At 38.2% G+C, this 23,512-nt stretch overlaps 1 protein-coding gene across 1 annotated transcript in view; it reads left to right on the forward strand.

Annotated features, from left to right (window-relative positions):
• The first annotated feature begins 189 nt into the window (after window positions 1–189).
• LOC126266909 (ubiquitin-related modifier 1) overlaps window positions 190–23,512 on the forward strand; it is a 57,161-nt gene continuing 33,838 nt past the window's right edge. The window contains exon 1 of the mRNA XM_049971586.1: window positions 190–273. Coding sequence (XP_049827543.1) covers window positions 230–273 — 44 coding nt within the window. The 5' untranslated portion in view covers window positions 190–229. The remainder of the gene's footprint in view (window positions 274–23,512) is intronic.

Raw genomic sequence — 23,512 nt, forward strand, 5'->3', positions numbered from 1 at the left:
GCATATTCTAGTAGTAGTAGTAGTTTGTTTTTACAGTAGTGCCATGAGATTTTTTTTTTAATTTGAAGGATTATATTGAAGAAACTTCTTTGTAACTTGTGCATTTCTTGACATTTGATATGAAACATTAATGTGTCAATAAAAATATTTTTTCAAACGAAGGTTTTGGAAAATCCTAGAGGAACAACGTACAACTCTGTTATCGTTGTGTTGTCATCATTGTGAAAATATGGCAGATACAAATTTGCCGCTTCGTCTAACTTTAGAGTTTGGGTATGTAATTTTTCTGACTTAATTTTATTGGTATGGGTAATTTTACGCATTTCTCCTGCTTTTGCAGTACCGTTGTGTTCACTTATTAACATTTCCCAAAAGTCACTTCACCAAAAGAGAAAAATGTAATACTAATGTGTCAGTCGTACTTACAATATATTTATTAATCCTGCTCTGCCCTGCCGCTGTGCACAGTCGTTATTTTATGCTTCTGTGTGTGATAAAATACCATTTTACTAGCGGTAGTGTATCTTTCTGTAGTTTCAACGTAATACAGACTTTGTGGACGAATGTCATCAACGAAACTTTTATGATTTTCAACAGAAATAAGACTTGCTCTTCATGAACGGCGAAGCACGTTTCCTAATCCTTACGTTCGATAGGAGGGCATTACGTATCATCAGTGTGTAGTGTGTGGTAGTGTAATCTGCGATGTCAATAGGATGTGTTGAATCTCTAGCGAATAGTTACATGTGACTCATACAACTCTTGACAGTGGAAGAAAATTCCGGCAAGATTATATTTTACGAGCATTATTTATTTATTTATTATTTTCGTAATTAATTTTTCTCTTTGCACGTACCTGTGAGATTATAGAAAAACGACTGCCTGTTGCTAACGTTTTACTATACATTCACTTCTGTATGAGTGTTAACAGTGGGCTTCTTGAGATTTCAGTATTTCTATAGTAAAGAATGTGCTCTTTAATTTTTGCACGGAGACGTATAACAGAGGGGGAAAACTATTTTTCAGAGGAATGTAAAATGTTGCATTTGAATACTGTATGTGAATTAAAGGATGGTTATTACCCTAATAAAATTTTTGGGCTTCTACTTGAGATTAACAAACCATTTGATCATGGTAAAAAGTTGTCCTGTCTATTACATAATCATAATTTGTTTGTTAACCATTGTAGTTATGAGAAAAGTAGTGTTAGTAGTGTATTTAAAGTAATTATAGTAGATGAACTCCTCTCCATAAAGACTGACACTGTGCAAAATTTGTCCTGTTGTAGTTTATACAGATTAATGTAGCTAAATGACAGGTAACAACTATTTAAGGGACAAAATAAACTTACGCTTTATTCACCCAACACACATTAATACATTTGACTACCAAATTATATTATGTTGCTCCATCAACAAACATGGGACATATATATTCCATAGAGTCTAATGCACTCTGCACATCGTATCTTGTGCACCACTATACACGCTGGAAAATGTTTCTTTACATATACCCAACACTCCCTGTTGAACGAATGTTTTTCAGATACTCAACACTATACATCCCAGGTTAAACCATAATGTTTCACCAGATTCTGAAATTTGTCCTTACTGAAAGGTTTGGTTAAAAGATAAGATAATATTTCTTCTGTGCATAGATAACTGAGGATTATATTCCCCTCTTCCACATGATGTCTTATATAGTGATGCCTTATGTCAATACGTTTGGATCTTACACTGGTGACATTATTTTTTGCAAGTTTAATAGCTCCCATATTGTCACAAAATATCACAGTTGGCTTTAATGTTGGAGGAGATTCTGTTTCACTCATCAGTGTACGGATCCAAAGAGCTTCTTGGATAGTGGAGGACAAGGCCATATATTTAGCTTCTACAGTACTCAAAGCAACAGTTCTTTGTCTCTTACAAGACCGTGATATCAATCTTCCCATGAGTCTAAAAGAACTTGCAGTGATGGAGTATCTTCTTTCCAACTCATTTCCCCAGTCTGCATCACTGTATCCTTCTAAATTTGCATTTCCAGTTTCAGAATATTTTAACTTATAATCAGCAGTTCCATTTAAATATCTGAATATTCTATTGACTGCCATCCAGTGCTTTTCTTTCAGATCACTGCAAAACTTGCTTTCTGCATTTGTGGCAAACGCAATGTCTGGTCTGGAAGACTGTGCTAAGTACAGTAGACTTCCTACAGCTTCCAAATAGGGTACACTTTCCTTACATTTCTTGTCATCATCAGTTATTAGCAGTTTAGCATTGTTTTTCATAGAAGTAGGAACAGGTTTACAATTTTTCATATTGAACTTTTCTAAGATCTTTCTTGTTTACAGAGATTGAACAATCCATAATTCTCCTGTGTTGGCACTTCTTAGAATCTTCGTGCCTAAGTATTGATTAATTTCCCTTAAACCATGCATATTAAATTCTCACCGTAACTGTTCTTTAAAAACTTCATCTGGCTTTCACTATTGGTTAAAATAAAAGAATCATCTACCCATATGGCCATGATTGCAATTTCTTCATTACTTCTTTTATTATATAAACTGGGATCTGCCTTTGACTGTAACATACCTAGTTTTATCAAAGTTTTATGCAAACATTTATTCCAGTAATGGCCACTTTGCTTTAAACCATATATGCCTTTCTTCAAACACCAAATTCTCCTTTTCCCTTTATAAGGTCGCTTAATTTCATCAGGTGAAATCACACGTTTCCTTTTCCAGTCTTCCATTCAGGTAGGCTGTTTTCACATCCATTTGATGAATTAATAAGTCTTCCTTTACTGCCAGAGCTAAAAGGTATCTTAATGATGAATACTTCACCACTGGCGAGAAAGTTTCATTGTAATCTATTACTTCTTTCTGGGAATATCCTTTAACTACCAATCTGGTTTTGAATTTTTGTATTGCACTTTCAGGATTTTTAATACTTATACTCATCTTGTTCTCAGTGGCTTTTTATTTTCAAGCATGCCAACCCATTCACATGTATCATTATCCACAAAAGATTGCAGCTCCTTTTCAACAGCCTTTTCTCAATCTTGAGCATTTGAACTTGATGAAACTTCATCAGCTGTGATTGGTTCATTGTTGATTGTTTGGGCAGCATATATTTCATAATCTGGATATTCTTTTGGTTTTACTAAATGTGAAGACCGCCTTAAACTGACTTCCTCTGTTGAATCTTCTTCCTCAATTTGATTCTCAGGGGCACATCAGCTTCCTCTTTATTATCCTCTTCTTCTGTTTCAGCTTCCATCTCTGTTTCAGCACTATCACACATTATGCTTGACTGCATTACTGTGTCATTTTGACTACTTTTCTTTATTTTAGGTCTATAATCCTCCAAAAATACTACATCTCTACTACGTATTGTCTTCTTATTCACAGGATTATAAAATCTGTAGCCTTTTGAATCCTCACAGTAGCCAACAAAAATATATTTTTGAGATTTTGCTTCCAACTTTCCTCTTAATGGTTTTGGAATCTGAACCAGGGCTTCACATCCAAAGACTTTTAAGTGCTTTAGATCCAGTTTCTTCCCAGTCCATACTTCATAAGGTGTCTTGTGTTTCACAGCTTTGGTAGGTGATCTGTTAATTAAATACACTGATGTTGACACAGCCTCTGCCCAAAAACACTTAGGTAGCTGCGCATCACTTAACATACTTCTTGCCTTTTCTACAATGGTTCTGTTGGCTCGTTCTGCAACTCCATTCTGAGGAGGACTGTAGCGAATGGTAGTCTGATGTCTAATACCCATTCCATTCAACTGTTCCTTTAACCGTCTGTTTACATATTCTGATCCATTGTCTGATCTAATAATTTTAATTTTCTTCCCAGTCTGTCTTGTTTGGGCAGCACATATTTCATTATTTTGCAATAAACAACAGATACATCATTCACTTGATCCTTGCTACTTATAAAATAAACATGCATGTATGTAGAAAAATCGTCTATGAATGTCAGGAAATAGAAGCTACCTCCTAAGGATTCATTCTCCATAGGTCCACAAAGATCTGAATGTATGAGTTGCAAGACTTCGGTAGGTCTGCTCTGACTCGATTTAAACGGCAATCTAGCCTGCTTCCCTTGCAAACTCACATTGAACATTATTCATTCCATAATTTTCCATCCTAGTTGCCATATTGTCCAGTAAAGTCATACTTTTCCTATTCAGATGTCCAAGTCTCCTTTGCCACAAGAAACCTTTTGCAGCATAAACAGAGTGATTTCCTGTTTCAGCATTATTTTGAACTGTGTTCACATTGTAAATACCTATTACATTACTTGCAGTAGCTACAATATCACCACAAGAGTTTATCACTTTGGCTCCCTCTATATCAAAGATAACTTTGTTACCCTTCTTTACTACTTCGCTTACTGACAACAATTTAGTTGCAATATTCTTTACATAATGTACATCATGAGCAGTAACAATTTCCTTTTCCCCATTCACAAGCAAATTAAAATCCACTTTTCCTGCGAGTTCACACCTTAACTTAGATCTGTCAACTGTAGAAATTCCAATGTCTGTCCTTGACTGAACATCATACAAACCTGATGGAGCTTTGGTAATGTGCACAGATGCCCCTGAATCTAGCACCCATTCTGCGTAACTCGCTTCATTAAAAGAGTAAAAACAGAAAATGCCTTACCTTTATCGATAGTCTTTCTCTCAGGACTACTAGAATTAACATGCTTCTTTTCTTTTATATTTAACTTTTCATTACACTTTAAAGCAATATGTCCAATTTCCTGGCATCTGAAACATCTTATTGGCTTCTTCTTCTTGTACTTAGAGTGTAAAGCTGACACTGTTTCTTTTCTTGAGGCATTAGAATCTGGTTCATTCTTCACCTCCTGTAGAATCTTTACTTTAACAATATCCGCTGTAATGGATATTCTCGAACTTTCCAAACCCATAATCATTGGCGAAGACTTCTCTGGTAGTCCAGCTAACAATAAAGTTCCAATCCATTCGTCCGCAATTTCAAAACCAATATTCCTCAGACGATTGGAGTTTGAAATTATTTTATTCACATATTCATCCACACTTTTACACTTGTGGTTATCAGCTCACAAAGTAATCCTACTTTTCTGGTTAAACCACCATCTTCAAATGCGTTTTTCAGTTTGTCCCATACCTCCTTTGCTGACATAGCCTTTTCTATATTAACTTCCGATCCTTAGTAGCAAAACGTGATTCCGTAGGTGCCAATTTACCATTTATGACATCCCATAAGTCATCCATATGCAAATACACTTCAATGGCAAATTTCCGGGTCACGTAATTTTCACGCCCTACAAGCTTCTCTATTTGCGGTTTCTGTGTTGTACTCAATGTACAGTTATTTTCTTCTTCGTATAGCGTACACAATCCAAGTTTATACAAACTTCCGTGCACCTTTTGCGCAAATACACGTCACCTTAAAGCTTGTTATTCCGCTTTAATCCAGTACCTGGACCCATAACATGTTGTAGTTTATGCAGATTAACACAGCTAAATGACAGGTAACAACTATTTAAGGGACAAAATAAACTTATGTTTTATTCGTACAACACATATTATTACATTTGACTACCAAATTATCTTACGTTGCCCCATCAACAAACACTGAACATGTATATTCCATAGCGTCTAATGAATTCTGCACATCATATCTTGTGCGCCACTATGTATGCTGGAAAATGTTTATTCATGTATTCCCAACACCACCACCAATAACCTTCCACCCATCAGCAAATGTTGTGATGTTTATAATGATTCAAAAATCCATAGTGAAGAGAAGTGAGTTCAGATACCTTTGTAAGGTTTCTGCCAAATTATCTAATCCCTTCACAAGTTTCCTACCCTGGCTGGTCTAAAATAACATATTCTCTTTATGTAATGACCTCAGTGTCAATATATTCAATTCTGAGCTTGCATTCTTTTCTTTCTAACCTCGAAAATACACTGGTGTCCAAAATTCAAGCAACAGACAGAAATTTTGTAAAGTTACATTTATTTTGCCACAAAACAATGTCAACGCACAGTAGTAAAGTAGAAACAATGTAAAGAACACAGAATTTAAACAACTGCAACATGCTTATCAGTAGAGAAAAAAGTTCTTAGTTTTTTTTTCCAACTTAACGGATTTGAGCGCACATTCCGACAACTGGTTAATGTGCTCAGCATAGGGTGTTACCATGTCTAGTTGCAGTACAGGCATGACAGCGATGGGACGTGCTATGAGTGATGTCATCAGTCTCATGTTGAGGCAATAATGTCCATTCTTCCTGCAGAGCTGCTTTCAAGTCTTGGAGAGTGATTGGTGGATTCTGACATTATGCAACCTGTCTCCCTAGCGCATCCCAGACGTTCTCTATGGGATTCAAATTGGGAGAGCGAACAGCTCATGCCATATGTGCAGTATCCAAGAAAACATCAACCATCTATGAGGTCGAGTATTGCAATAAGCCTTCGGGCCACATCAGTTTGCAACTGTCCTGCAACCATTCTTCTTATGGCCCTCTTGCACAGAGTGTGTGGTAGGTGTCTTCTTTGTGCCATATTGCACCATCTGTGACTGTGTACACAGCGATTGTGGATGTCGGACTATCGAGCAAACACTACCTCATTTGATGGGTGCCCTGACGTTATCGTTGACGTGGTTGTCCATTTATCAGAATGCCATCTTCCGTACAGAACACAATTGTATGGACATTGTTGACATTTTGTGTGATTATACCGTAAATTAGATATGGCATCGGGAAAAAGCGGTTTGTCTTTTTAATTTTGGACACTATCAAATTCTTTAATGGGGGACACTGCAACTCATGGAAGTAGTTCTTTTTTAGGTTAAGCTCATTATCTACATATTCAATATTGAAACAAGATGCAACTGAGAATGTTAAGCATAATATTTGTGAAGACAAAAAAAGTAACAGTAAATTTACTACATCAAAATATCAGAGGTGTAAAATTCAAAATTAATGAATTTCATATCTGTTTAGATGAGCTACAGTCTACAAATCCTGTTGATATTAATTGTATTTCTGAACATCATTCAGGTAGTGAAATTGAAATGCTTAATATGGAAGTATATATGTCAGCTTCAAAGTATTGTAGAAAAGAGATGGAGAAAGGAGGCATTGCCACTTACATTAGAAAGGGTTGCAATTGTAAAAACATTGACATTCTTAAATACTGTAGTGATCAGCATTTTGAAGCATGTGCCACACAAGTAGAAACACACAAAAGAAAAATAATTATAGTAACAATATACAGTGCTCCAATTGGTAATTTCCAGCTAATCACTAAACATATTGATGCAGTGTTAAATTTCGTAACTTCTAAAAATAATGAACTCATACTAAGTGGAGATTTTAATTTAAATTTTCTGGAGGATAGATACTCAAGATCCATACTGGAGCCTCTTACCACTTCTTATAATCTCATTCCCTTAGTACAGTTCCCAACCAGGGTTATGGGTCCCAGCAGCACTGACATTGATAACATTTTCATAGATACTACCACACTAGCAAATCCTAGTATAAATCCAATATTTAATGACCTTTCAGATCAAGGTGGCCAGTTGCTTACATTTAATATAGTGAGGTCTGATTCAACTAATAAAATGAAGTGGGAAACTATACATATGATAAATGAAACAGGAATTGAAGGTATAAAAAACTGTTTGAGGAATACATACGGGAAAGATGTATACAACTCACTCGGGATAAATGAAAAATATAACCATTTCTCTAAAACGGTCATAGGTCACATTGAAAACTGCTGCCCTAAGAAAGTAATCAAAGCAAATAGATTAAATGTTGCCTTAAGAAAGTAATAAAAGCAAATAGATTAAATGTTTCAAAACTTTGGATTACAAATGAAACAAAATTATCTTGCAAAACAAAAAGAAGACTGTACTTAATATCAAGAGAAAACAATGACTACAGAGCTAAATCACATTATAAATTATATTGTAAAATTCTAAACAAAGTAATCAGAACTTCAAAATGTATGGAATTGATGGCGTTTCCAGCAAAATACTAAAAACTTGTTCTCAACAGATAAGTAAGATTCTCAGCCACCTGTGTAATAGCTATCTGGAACAGGGTATTTTCCCTGATAGACTGAAATATGCTATTGTTATACCTTTGCATAAAAAGGGTGATAGATCTGATGTCAACAATTACCGTCCAATCTCCCTTCTAACAGCTTTATCCAAAAATTTTGAGAAAGTGATGTATTCAAGAGTAGCTTCACATATCTAAAAATGAAGTACTAACAAAATGTGTTTGGTTTCCAGAAAGGTTTTTCAACAGAAAATGCCATATATGCTTTCACCAATCAAATTTTGAATGATCTAAATAACCAAACACCACCCATTGGGATTTTTTGTGGTCTCTCAAAGGCTTTTGATTGTGTAAATCATGAAATCCTGCTAGACAAGCTCAAGTATTGTGGCATGAGTGGGACAGTGCACAAATGGTTTAATTTGTACCTAACTGGAAGAGTGCGGAAAGTTGAAATAAGCAGTTCTCATAATATGCAAAGATCAGATAGTTCCTCAAACTGGGGAACTATCAAGAATGGGGTTCCACAAGGGTCAGTCTTGGGTCCTTTGTTATTCTTAATATATATATATATATATTTTAATGACTTGCCATTCTATATTCATGAAGAGGCAAAGTTAGTTCTCTTTGCTGATGATACAAGTATAGTAATCACACCTTACAAACAAGAATTAACTGATGAAATTGTCAATACTGTCTTTCAGAAAATTACTAGTAAGTGGTTCCTTGTAAACGGACTTTGAATTTTGAGAAGACACAGTACATACAGTTCTGTACAGTGAATGGTATGATGCAATTAATAAATATAGACCTTAATCAGAAGCATATAGCTAAGGTAGAATATTCCAAATTTTTAGGTGTGTCCATTGATGAGAGATTAAATTGGAAGAAACACATTTATGATCTGCTGAAACATTTGAGTTCAGCTACTTATGCAATAAGGGTCGTTGCAAATTTTGGTGATAAACATCTTAGTAAATTAGCTTACTACGCCTATTTTCACTCATTGCTTTCATATGGCATCATGTTTTGGGGTAATTCATCACTGAAGAATAAAGTATTTATTGCACAAAAGCATGTAATCAGAATAATAGCTGGAGTCCACCCAAGATCATCCTGCAGACATTTATTTAAGGATCTAGGGATATTCACAGTAGCTTCTCAGTATATATACTCTCTTATGAAATTTGTTATTAACAACCAAACCCAATTCAAAAGTAATAGCAGTGTGCATAACTACAATACTAGGAGAAAGAATGATCTTCACTATTCAAGATCAAATCTAACTTTGGCACAGAAAGGGGTGAATTATACTGCCACTAAAGTCTTTGGTCACTTACCAAATAGTATCAAAAGTCTGACAGATAACCAACAAGTATTTAAGAAGGAATTAAAAGAATTTCTGAATGACAACTCCTTCTGCTCCAAAGAGGAATTTTTAGATATAAATTAAGAAAAAAACAAAAACATTATAAAAAAATAAAAAAGTTGTTACATTAACTTAAGTATGTTGTTAAATTAACTTAATTATGTCATGTATTGGAAAATTTGACTCGTTCCACATCATTACGAAATATCATATTCATGATCCATGGAACTAGTATTAATGTAATCTAATCTAATTTATTTTCAACAAAAAATAAATGACTCTAATAACAAGATAAAAACTATATGGAACATAGTAAAAAATGAAACAGGAAAAACTAATCAGGCAAATGAGGAAATTATGTTAAATATAAATAATGAGTTTACTAGAGATACCTCCACAATTACAGACACTTTCAACAACTTTTTGCTTTCAGTAGCAGACAAGTTAGTTTTGCATAGTTCCTCAGAAGACAGCTTAAAATATTTAAAAAATGCATTTCTGCAGAAGTTTGACAAAAGTCAACTATATTCCTCCTCACCGAAGGAGATTTCTAGCTCTCTTAAGAACAAATGTTCCAGTGGTTATGATGAAACAAGTACTACCATAATTAAACATTGCTCCTTTGAACTTTGTGACATTCTGAGTTACTTATGTAATGAATCCCGCCACAGTGGTACTTTTCCAGATAGGCTTAAATATGCTATTGCCAAACCATTTCACACAAAAAGGAGACAAATCATCACTGGAAAGTTCCGTCCCATTTCATTATTGGCAATATTTTCAAAAGTGGGTGAAAGGGTTATGTACAATAGACTTTATAAACACTTAGTACAGAAAAATATTCCCATTCGCAATCAGTTTGGATTTCGGAAAGGATTGTCAACTGATCAAGCTATATTCACTTTTACAGATAATATATTAGAGCCAATAAATCAAAAGTTATTACCACTTGGAATATTCTGTGACCTGGCTAAAGCTTTTGATTGTTTTAAGCATGATGACCTTATACAAAAGTTAAAATATTATGGGATAACAGAAGTAGCAGGCTCTCCTATCTTTTTAATAGAAAACAGTGTGTGCCTGTATCAGGCTTACCACATAACAATAGTCATTCAAAATATGAAACCATCAGACAAGGGGTGCCCCGGGGTCTATTTTAGGTCCCATGTTGTTCTTATTATATATTAATGACCTTCCATATGCAATACCACAAAATGCAAATTTTGTCCTATTTGCAGAGGATACAAGTATTGATATAAAAACACGGTACCTGTGATCTCATTGAGCAATGGGGCCTAATGAAATATTTGTAAGTATCAGTGGGTGGTTCAGAGCAAATGGGTTGTCACTGAATTTTGACAAGACCCAGTACATACAGTTTAGTACCTAACAAAGAACACCTGACCCTATAAGTATATTGTATTCAAACAATGAAATTAAAGCTGTAGACAGTGTACAATTTTTAGTGCTACGAATTGACCACAACCTAAATTGGAAAACTCACTCTCTAGGCTTAATGAAACACCTTAGTTCAGCTACATTTGCAGTATGCATGATAGTGGAAATAGGTGATTTAAAAATGAAGAAGTTAGTTTATTCGGCCTACTTCCATTCACTAATGAGTCATGGAATCATCTTTTGGGGAAACTCACAAAGAGAACATTTTCAAAATTCAGAAACAAGTCATTAGAATTATATCTGGTGTCAGTCCTAGATCATCATGCAGAGACCTCTTTAGGAAACTTGGTATTCTAACTACTACTTTTCAGTACATATATTCGTTGATGTCCTTTGTCATTTCCAACATGTCTCTTTTTACACAAAATAGTGCAAAACATGATTATAATACCAGAAATTAAAACAATCTGTATAAGGACTATAAAAGCTTAACATTAGTACAAAAAGGAGCCAAATACATGTGTACTCATACATTCAATAACTTTCTAGAGCATATCAAAGGTCTTGCAAGTGATAAAGATCGGTTTCAGAGTGAATAAAAGAACTTCCTGATGGCCATCTCCTCCATCGATGAAGATCTTCACAAGGATTACAGCTCATAACTCGGTCTGCATTAGAATTGTACATTATCCATGTATCTGGGAGGGGGGGGGGAGGGGAATCCACATCCCAGAGACCCCTCTCCAACAGATCAATGGAAAACGATAAATGTAATGTTAATGCTATGAAATCCTAAGCACATCATGTTATTGGCTCTTGCCCTTGTTTTGTTATTAAGAAGTAATAAAAAAAAGTTTTAGATTTAGCACAGACCGCCATTGTCTTTAGGCCTCTATCTTTTGAGAACAAAAGATTAAGAAATGAGCTACCAAGTCCTAAAATATCCTCCACTAACCTCAACTACATTTCATAAATAACTTAGAACTAAAGGAAAGAAGTCACTGAATAGAAGCATTGAGACATTGACAGGCAAATAAAGACGAGTGAAAACTTCCAAGAGAGTATTCTTCCAAAAGCTAATGAGGTTTTCATTCCTTTGTGTGTACCTGTCAAAGACTCAACACTTCTACTGTTCAGTAAGTTGTTTACGTAACTCCTACATTTTTTATATTCTGCCAGAACTTTCCATACTGTCTGTACATTATTTCAATTTAAAAAAAACTTTGTGATTGACATTTCAGTGATTGAGTGGTAGGGGCAGGACATCAGCCAATTGTGGCTGTTTCCAGGGGTCGGTCCTCATACTCACTGTGCTGCCCATTCTGCAGGCATTAGCAGAAGTGCTTTGCTAGATGATGCAGGATATACATGATGGGAGAAAACACACTTAATTCACTCAAATACTGGTACTAACACCGTGTTTGGAGTTTTGGGACACTAAAACAATATCTAAAAATTGAAAGGTCATGTTGATGAAAGCTGTCATGTTTCAAGCTGGGTGGCAATGCTAAATACCAATATGTTTCGAAGTGTGTCATACTCATCATGACCTGTTCTGGCAAAATGTCAAGATATTGCAGATGTAGCCCCCCCCTCCCCCCCCCCCCCCCTCAACTTACAGCACTGGGTACTGCGTACTGTGTGGGTGGTGAGGCAGAGGGGGAGGTTGCAGTGCTGAGGGTAGCCAGTGTGTCTCACTGAGTATTCCTGCCATATCTTATGATGGGGGAGGGGGATGGTGCTGGGTGATCTCTTGTCGTACTGCCGCTAGTGCAAGGTTCTGTGCCACACTCAGGTAGTATCCTTCATCCCTTTTGACCAGTTTCTCATGAATCTGTATTTCAGTGTATTCCTTCATAATGCAGCCCCAATAGCCAGTTGCTTGGTGTAGCACCTTGATGTTCTCAAGGCCAAAAATGTAGTCTTCTTTGTTTCCATGGTCTGCTATTGCTGATTTCTCTACATGCCCCAATCACAAATATCTGATGTGCTTCTCACAGCATTTTGTAATACAGCACTGTGTTTGACCAGTGTGGTGTTGGCCACATTCACAGATGATGCTGTAGATTCCAGGTAGGTTCAGTTTAATGGGTCTTTCGCAGAGCCACACTCTCATCTTCAGCAGTAGTCAGAAGACGGCTTTTACACTGTTTTTTCAAGTAGCCTCACAGTTCTTGCTGAAAGTGGTCCCAAACATGGGAGAAAGTGAGTCTCTTGTCTTCTTCCTCTTTCCAGTTTGCTGCTTCTTTTCTCTTCTTGAAAGCCCAGCTGTCTGTGCTTCACTACCAATTTTTGCAAAACACTTTCCTGTATTGTTGTAGTTCGGCTGGGAGGCTTTCTTTATCGCAAATGTCTCATGTCCTTTGTACCAGGATGGTAAGCACTGTCTGCCGTTGCCCTGTGTGATGGCAGCTTGTTGCATATAGGTGTAGGTCTGTGCAGGTTTTGTTCCTATGTACTGAATGGTCTAGTATACCAACTGCCTCATTCATTAGTATGTCTAAGAAAGGGAGGTAAAACAGTCTCCTTTATTTCCATACAGAAAGCAACATTTTGATGGTTCCTTTTGAAGTTATCGAGAAACTGATCCACTACCTGTTTTCTATGCTCCCATACTACAAAAGCTTCATCAACATAGCGGAAGAAGTGCTTGAGTTTCTGGCTAGCACTTTGAAGAGCCACATCCTCAAAGTGTTCCATGTTGAGATTTGTTATCCCTGGACCCAATGGGGATCCCATGGCTATGCATAAAATTCTCCATTGCACTTGGAGTAGGTGGTGGTCATCATTGCATGTTTAAAAAGTTTAACTATCTATGTCTCAAAATGTTGAGACTGATTGCCAAGGAATCTTACAGAGGTAATTTTATGAATGGTAATATAATATTGAAACTCACTAGCATGTCATCTCTTTGTAGGTATGTATCCTTAACTACTTTCACCACATTGGCTGAGTTCTTAATATGCCCCTTAAGGGATTTTAGAAGTGTTGCAAGATATTTAGCTAGTCCATAATTTTGTGAATTAATGGTGTTGAGTATTGGCTTCGTGGGCACCCCTTCCTTGTGAACTAGCCAAATATCTTGCAACACTTCTAAAATCCCATATGGGACACGTTAAGAACTCGGCTGATGTGGTGAAAGTAGTTAAGGACATATGGCTACAAAGAGATGACCTTGTAGATTTTGGGCAGTCCATACAGGTGTGGCATCACTGGCACCCTAGGAAATGACCACTTCTTCACATCCTCTGGTAGACCTGAGCTCTTCAGTAGAGTCACTGGTCGCCATAGTGGTTGCATCCTTCTTGAGCTTTCTATAGGTCGGACCCTGTAGCAGTGAGCCAATTTTATGATAATAGTTGTCGCTGTACATCACCAGCATTGCATTCCCTCCATCTGATGGAAAGACCATAGTGTCAACATAAAAAAAATGGCTCTGAGCACTATGGGACTTAACTTCTGAGGTCATCAGTCCCCTAGAACTTAGAACTACTTAAACCTAACCAACCTAAGGACATTACACACACCCATGCCCGAGGCAGGATGCGAACCTGCAACCATAGCGGTTGCGCGGTTCCAGACTGTAGTGCCTAGAACCGCTCGGCCACCCCGGCCGGCATGTCAACATCATCTCTCAGTGATTGGATAATCTCTCGTTCCATTGCAATTATGTACGCTTTCAGAAACACAGACTTGTTGATGACCTTGCGTGTTTCCCACCTGATCTCCATTTCTTCCTTTGCTTCCTCAATGCCATTAATAATTTTCCATTTCAGTATAGTCCTTGCGATGGGTATGATGCTCATACCTTCATGAGGTCTGAAGTTGTAGCTGAATCCAGTACTTTCTTTATCATATTCGCAATAACTCTGGTGTTACTTGCTCCTTGTTGACCTTTGGAGCTCCTGACAGTGGCAAATTTGCTGAGCTGTTTTGTGGTATCATGTCGTTTCTGTACCTCATTATCAGTGTAAGAGTTGCATTCCACCCATTTCATGTGTATGCTGGTAGTGCCTGTGCCATATGCAGGTGGCATGGGAGCAAAGTTTGCGCATTCTTGTCCAGCTCTTTCTACGTAAAGTGAATGCACTCCCTCACTATGGCCATGCCTGCCCAACTGGATTTTACATACAAGTAAGCACATCTTACACACACGAATGCCATCTTTGGCAGCTTGGACTCATTCTCACTGCCGGAGACAGCAGTAATATGGGTGTGAGGTGTACTTGCTTGTGTAATGAATGTGTGCATGTGCGTGCACACACATTTCCTTTTCTGAAGAAGGCTTTGGCCGAAAGTTAATTGTGTAACAATCTTTTTGCTGTGCCTCTCTGCAATTCAGCATGTCGTACGTCATCTTTACAGTGACTAGCAGTCTATCTTTTCCCTTATATTGTTGATTTTGATTCTGGAGTTTCCATTGTTTAACTTTTGAATTTTATTTTCATGTTTATACTTCATTTTCACTTGTACAAATGTTGGCAAAAATATATGTTACTTAATATTTGATTTACATTTGAACGGTTATTTCAATAAGTCCATATGTAGCAATTGTATTGATTTGGAAATGTGTGCCATGTTTGGCTATATTTGGCATGGAAATTATTTACACACTTTTAATACTACCTCTACAACACTTCGATTAAAGTAACATTGTGGTTGACATTTTTGGCTGGGCATGAGCCAATCACAGCTGCAGCTGGGGCTCTACGTGCTTACTTCATAGCCTATTCTGCAAGCAGAAGCAGAAGTGCATTGTTAGACGATATGGGATATATGGGGTGGGATTCAGCATGCAACTGGCACTAACATTATGTTTGTACTTTCAAAACACTAAAGCAATATTTAAAACTTTAAAAACCATGTTCAGATAAGAAACACCATTTAACTTGCGATGTTGTATCAAGATGTACCAAAAACAGCCACCCAGATGAAATTATGTAGTCTTTTGGAAATAGGAATACTAAATTGTATTTGTATAGAATGTGATCATTATACAGATGCTGACACCGAGTAAGTATTTCAAGTAAGTATTTAAGGAGAACAAACAGCCAAGGTCATGAGTCTGCTATTCACTCCCCCCCCCCCCCCCTTTTCACCCTCCCACCCAGGACAGAAGCAGTGTACCCAATCTCTCTGCATGTAGAGTACATCCTGTATGCAAGTGTGAGAAAGTGTATGCGTAGCATGTACCTGAGGTGAAACTTGGGAACCAGCCCAGTATATTCACCTTGTGGGATGTGGGAAACTGTCTAAAAACCACGCCCAAGGCTGGCCAGCACACCAGCCCCTTGTTAATCTGCTGGACGGTTTTGATGTGGGGCCAGCATACCTCCCTGCCCAAGAAGTGGTTGCATTAACATGTGGCTACCTGGCCAGGTATTACACAGAAGTGGAGATATTATATTAAAATTGATCTCGGAAAGATGCATCACATTTGGCACAGAAATACTAAGGGGAGAGTTGCTGGTAAGGTGTGCTATCAGAAAGATGTGCATGTAATTCCCATTTATGTCAAAGTGTTGTGCAGTGTTAGCACCAGTCTTTAAACCTTAATGTGTATGATTCATAAATGGAACCAGAGACAGCAATAAATCTGAAAAAAAAATTAGGTGAAAAATTTAACATTTGGAGAAGAGTTAAAGGAGGAGATATGATCTCAACCAAGTTATTTACAGTTTGAAGAAACTTTAGAACATGCCTGTAGAAGACAAGATTAAGAGAACCCAGGAATCACAACTACAGGAAAGAAATTGTACCATCTGACAGTTGCAGATGAAGTAGTGCTCTTCGCAGGTAGTCCAAATGATCTATAGAGATAAGTCCTATAATGCAGCAACAGCTAGCAATTGGAAATTGGTACTCAGGCTACTAACAAAAAGAGAAAGTATTGGAGCTTTATATATTTCAAGAAGGCTAACTTAGTAGTATGTCTGAAAAAGAATGTTTTCAATTTGTGTATCGATCCTACCATCTCATATGGCTCCCAGACCTGGTATTTGTCATCCAGGCTTTAAATAAGAAAACAAAATTAGAATGCATTGGAATGCAGCACATAAATATATGGAGAAGATTGTTGTTGTTGTTGTGGTCTTCAGTATGAATACTGGTTCAATGCAGCTCCCCATACTACTTTATCCTGTGTAAGCTTCCTCATCTCTGAATAATTATTGCAACTTACATCTTTCCAAACTGCTTACTGTATTCATCTTTTGGTCCCCATCCTACATTTTTTGGCCCCTACACTCTGATACTAAATTTGTGATCCCGTGATATTTCAAGATGTGTCCTATCAACCAATCCCTCCTGCTTGTCAGGTTGTGCCACAAATTTCTTTTCTCCCCAATTCTGTTCAGTACCTCCTCATTAACTATGTGATCTTTACACTTAACCTTCAGTAATCTTCTATAGTACCACATTCCAAAAGCTCAAATTCAATGTTAACAAATGTCTCTTCTTCAGAAATGCTTTTATTGCCATTGCCAGTCAGCATTTTATATCCTCTCTGTTTAGACCATTATCTGCTATTTTACTGCCCAAATAGCAAAACTCATCTACCACTTTAAGTGCCTCAGCATCACCTGATGTAATTCAGTTACATTCCATTTCATGTGTTTTGCTTTTGTAGCTGTTCATCATATATCATTTCTTCAAGACACTATCCATTCCTTTCAACTGCTCTTGCAGGTCCTTTGCTGTCTCTGACAGAATCACATCATTCCATCCTTATCCCAGTACAAAGTGAGGGAGTGAATCATCTTACTAAAAGTATCTTTTAATTCATCAGTGATATTAACTTTGATGCATAGTTGACAAGGTTCTGCTAGTTGTCAGTGTGTTCACAGCCTCAAAGTTATGAAAGAGTTTTATTGAGTCAGTTATACTCTGCAGCAAAAAAGCTGTGTTATTGTATTATACATTACAAATTAAATACCTGTTTCATCTGTGGATACTCTCCAGCGGCTTGTAAATCTTTCTTGAATTTGTGCGTGTACACTCGGAGCCCCAAGCTATTGCAGCCTCACTACCTGGTTTGCAATAGGATGGACGGGGACACATTCATCGCCACAAAGCCATTGTTTTTGTGGAGAACAAGTTTGACGAAATGGAGTCTCTCTGTAAGCTGAGGTTGGACTTCTGGTTGATCATAGCTTTTTCTACATGCTTTTTATCATCTAGTCCCAGTGTCTATTAACCCTCACCAGTCTCTGAATATGGTCCAGTGAGTGATTTTTCATAGGGACCTCATCCTTTGAACTGATGAGGAATTCCGGGCTAATCTGCAGCTATGAGGCATTCATTTTATTCGACGTGTGCAGCAATGTTGTAAAGACAACCACACTAATACCGGCACTTTTATTCTGGCTTTCGAGGGAGATACTATTCCACAGAAGCTCCAGGTTATGTGTTACCAATGTGGCATGAAGCCATACGTACTGCCACCCATGAGGTGCTTTTCTTTTGGGAACATATCTTCCTGCTGTACAGCGGACACTCTGTGTGGTGACTGGACATCCACTCCATGAGGGAAGCCCCATTGTTTCACTATGTATGTATAAATAGTAATGACTGACACTCTCCACGCTTGCCTGATTGTCCATATTACAACAAAGAAAAGGAGATCCAAGAGTATAAGTCTGTAGATTGTCTTATACTGAGGCTCGTCAAAACTATAACTGACTTCACCCAGTGTTGATGTCTTCTTCTTTTGGCTTTGTTACATCCTTTCCTCATCCTTCCTCGTCCTTACTCTGGTCCCATGCCCCCTTCTCTCTCCTACCCCTGCAGTTCCCCCTTCCCTCCAGCAGCTCTTGTCCCTCTCCTCAAGGAACCGCTCGTCCTCCTCCTCCTCCTCCTCCTCCTCCTCCTCCTCCTCCTACTTGGCCAGAGAAGAAATTGTCTTCCCTGACTCCAGCTAGGGATGAGCCCCCATCTCCAAATACCTCTGCCCGGTGTTCTCAATATAGGAAGCATGCAACCTCGGGTCAGATGAGGGCCCCAAAGCTGCTCACACACTGTCCAATCTGGACATCACTGCCACATATTCCCTTACTGATAACACCTCTTCCCTCCCTCCAAGGGAGAAGAAGAAGCAGGAGTACAAGTCCAAGGTCGAGACTTCGCTGACATCTTGGGTGGCTTTGCCCCTTCCTTTTCAATCTGAATCAGACCTAGTTTTTATGGATGTCACCCCATCCTCATCGATGATGACCACTGACCCGATAACATAACTTCCCCTTGGCTTCTTTATTAACCTGGACTCTCGTGACACTATAATCGAGTGGAATTGCAATAGATGTCATAATCTACCACGAATACAGCTTGTGTCTCTTATTCTGCGTTCTGCCCTTTTTTTTTTAAGAAACACTCTTCCATTATGACCACTCTCCAATATTTCATGGTTATTGAGCATTCTGTCAGAACTGTGCTCGCCCCGAGATAGCATCTGAAGGGGTCTGCATTTTGGTTCGCAGTGATGTCATTAGTCACTGGATCTCCCTTTGTACCAACCTGAAAGCAATAGTGATATGAGTGCATACGGCCCCAGAAATCACCATTTGCAATTCCTACCTGCCTTCAGATAGGCCACTTCCTTATATTGAACTACTTACCTTAATACAGCAACTCCGACCCTCCTACCTCCTCCTCAGGGACTTCAGTGCATAACACCCCTTGTGGCGGTCACTCAACAATTTATACATCTTTCACAGACTAACCTTGTCACTTTTAAGTGTTACTGTGCTAAGGCTCGCTACATTATTAAGCAGTGTAAAACGGAATGCTGGGAGCACTGTTTTTCCTCCCTGGGGATGTATGGCTCTTCATCCCAGGTTTGGTCCAAGCTCTGCAGCCTTCTGGACCACCAATGACAATCAACTGTCCAGGGTCTTATCCTGCAGGGTTCTTTGTATACTGATCCATCAGTCCTTGCAGAATACCTCACGGCACACTTCGTGACAGCGTAGGCATCCTATTCCTATTCTGCTACCTGTCTCTCGCAGGAATGATGAGTTGAAGAATCCCCTCTCTGTTTCAACACCCACCAAGCTGAAGGCTACAATGAACCATTCCTTGAATGGTAATTCTTGCACCCTCTTACCTCTTCACTTGACTCAGCCCCAGGCCAGATTCCATTCACAACCCATTAGTGTAACACTTGGATGTTACCCAAAGGCAACATCTACTCAGAATCTTCATCTGCATTTGGCTCACGGGTGTCACCATTGCAAGGCGAGACGTCATAGTTAGCCCCATATTTAAGCCCAGCAAGAACCCAGTGTCTCTCGACACCTGTTGACTGATTAGCCTGACCAACTTACTTTGTAAACTGCTCGAGAGGATGGTTAGCTTGCGATTATGTTGGGTACTCGAATTGAATCTAAGGGCCTTTTGTCCATGTATCAGTGTGGTGATCATGTGATAATAGGTGTAAATGTGTATAAGCTATCTTTAACCAATCAAAAGATAATTCTCTCTGAACTGGGGTAGGGAAAAAATGTGGTACACTATTTGCTGTGAATAATTTTCATTTTTCTCAGGTGAAGACCCAGAAGAAAATTTATTAGGTTTCCATTCCAATTGTTCCCAATTAAAAATATGATGGCCTATAGGATTCTTTTCTTATTTGAAGAAGCAGCATCAGTTATGAGTAATGACTACATTTCTCATGTTGACAGATTCAGTTTTTTTTATTTTGCCAAAACACGGTATAATTAGCACAAAATCACCTTGCAGTAGGATCTTGAAACAGCATCTTATTAAACAAGCAATAGGTAGCCAGAGAGGTCAATACATTACATAAAACATTGTGCTTGTTTGCAGTAACACAAAAGTAGAAATTTCATGTTTATTTTCATACTAGCACATTCTCTTTTCACTACCTATCAATGATTTTATAAAAATTACTGTATTGGATTGTAAAAATTAAATAAAAGCTACAGCTATGGCTATATTGATGTAGAAGTTCCGTATGTCAAGCACGTGACAAAATACTCTCCACTTTTCCTGCTATTATTTGCCAAAACCTTGCTTCAGTATTTCAAATGGGTTAGGAGGTATTGGGCATGTCACGAATATTTCATTCTCATGCACATTTGATCAGAAGTGAATGTTCATTTTCTCGAGTTTGGAGACCACCTCCCAAATGTAAAGAAAAATTCAGTACCATAGCTAAATTTCATAGAAAGAAACATACATCTACATCCACATTTTCATTTACATTTTACTCTACAGTGTGTGGTGTGTGTAGTATGCTGTACCACTACTAGTCATTTCCTTTCTTCTTCCATTTGCAAATAGAGTGAGGGAAAAGTGACTGTCCATATGTCTCTGTATGAGCAATAATTTCTTGAATCTTACCTTTGTGGTCCTTACGTGCATTGTATGTTGGCTGCCATAGAATCATTCAACAGTCAGCTTCAAATGCTGGTTCTCCAAATTTTCTCAATAGCATTTCTTCAATAGAACTTTGTCATCCCTCCAGGGATTCCCATTTGAGTTTCTGAAACATAACTCTTACATATTGTTCGAACCTACCAGTAACAAATTTAGCAGCCCACCTCAGAATTGCTTATGCCTTCCTTCAATCTGACCTGGTACGGATCCCAAACACTTGAGCTGCACTCAAGACTGGATCGCACCAGCATCCTATATGTGTGCTCCTTTACAGGTGTACCAGTTTTTTCTGAAATTCTTCCAATAAACCAAAGTCGACCATTTGCCTTTCTACCATAGTCCTCACATGCTTGTCCCATGTCATATCACTTTGCAACATTACACCCAGATACTTAAATGACTTGATTGTGTCAAGCAGGACACTAGTTGTACTGTATCCGAATGTTACAGGTTTTTCTTCCTACTCATCCTCATTAACTTAGATTTTTTCACATTTAGAGCTAGCTACCATTCATCAAACCAACTAGAAATTTTGTCTAAGTCATCATGTCTCTTCCTACAGTCACTCAACTTTGACACCTTACTGTTGTAACAATGTTTTTGAGTTGTGAAGTTTGGGATGTGTGTCGTTGCTTAAAAATCATGTTATGGATATCCTCCACCAAATAAATAATAAGTATGTTGTGTAATCCCTGGTGCTGCTTCTTAATGCTGCCATAGGTTCACCTTGATGTTGCTGCATCGCCACCCAGGTATCATGCAATGGTTAAAAACGCTTCCAGTATTTCTTGTTCGCAAAGAGTGTTATTTCGCACGCTAGATGTTTGGTGGTGAACTACATGCGTAAAATTGAGTTAACACTGTCTCATGACTGATGTAAGACTGACTTCAGACCAAAATTCTGGCTGCGTACAAATCGCCTCTAAATATGGTAGTTTTAAACAATTACTGTCATTTCCTTTCTTTCTTTCTTTGGGCCTTGTCCCATGTCAGTGTGGGGTCAGCCTTGTTATTATGGATTTGGTAGTGTTAGTTGCAGAGGGTGGCCAGATACCCTTCCTACTGCCACCTCAAACCTCCTGGGACATAAGTAGCGTACCTCAGCTGTCTGCGTTGAGTGTAAGCCATGAAAGAGTGCGAACCTGTACAGATGTCTGTGAGTCGTGTAACTGAGGTGGAACTTGGGGACCAGCCCAGTATTCACCTAGTAGGATGTGGAAAACCGCATAAAAACCACATGCAGGCTGGCTGGCATACTGGAGTTACCTGCACTTCTTTCCAGTCACTTGGGACTTTGTTTTCGGCGAGAGATTCATGATAAATGCAGGCTAGGTAAGGTGCTAATGCCATAGACTACTCTTTGTAAAACTGATTTGGGATTTCAAATCTGTCAGTAGTGTCTCTACGCCAGGGATGCTCATTGCTATGTTGTCCATATGGGATTCTGCATGAAGTGTCAAATCAGTGCTGCACCAGACTGTTAAATCAGGAACAAATGGAAGCCTTAGACCTGCTTAGTGATTTTACATAGGACCAGAATTTTCTTGGGTTCTCTGTCAGATCTTTTGCTAAGGTGTGTGATGGTGGTGGTTGGTGCATGCTTCATGCAAATATCTTTTCACAGATGGACGAGTGTCTAGTAACCTTTGCTTGTCGTCATTTGTGCATTTTCTTTTGAACCGAAACTGCAACAGCCTCTGCTTCCACAGCTTTTACCGATTTCATTATTAAACCATGGCAGATCTTTCCCATTCTTTGTCCACTTACTAGGCACGTAACTCTCCAGACCAATATTTACAGTCCGCTTAAGCTTTGCCCATAATTCCACTATATCCATCTTACTGGAACTAAGTTATGTCAATTCAGTGTCTAAGTGAGATGCTAACAACTACTTATCTGCTCACCTAGTAGAAATGCTCTCCTAGTCTCCTTGACTGATTTATTACCTTTTGTAGCCATAATTGCTATAATGACATCATGATCGCTAATTCCTGTTTGCATATTAACCTTTCTGACAAGATCTGGCCTATTTGTAGCTAAAAGGTCTGTGGGCTGCCGAGCTTGTTGCTCAAGACATTTTTCAGAAAACATATTCAAAAGTATTTTGCATGACTATTTGTCTGTACGTCGCACAGTGAATCCTTAGACATCCCAGTCTATACTTGGTAGGTTAAGGTCACCTCCAAATTGTATTACATGATCTGGATTTTTATGCATTACTGACAGTAGACTTTCTTTGAATGATTATAGAACTGTGACAGCAGAAC

The sequence above is a fragment of the Schistocerca gregaria genome, chromosome 4 (assembly GCF_023897955.1).
Source record: "Schistocerca gregaria isolate iqSchGreg1 chromosome 4, iqSchGreg1.2, whole genome shotgun sequence".
Lineage (NCBI taxonomy): Eukaryota > Metazoa > Arthropoda > Insecta > Orthoptera > Acrididae > Schistocerca > Schistocerca gregaria.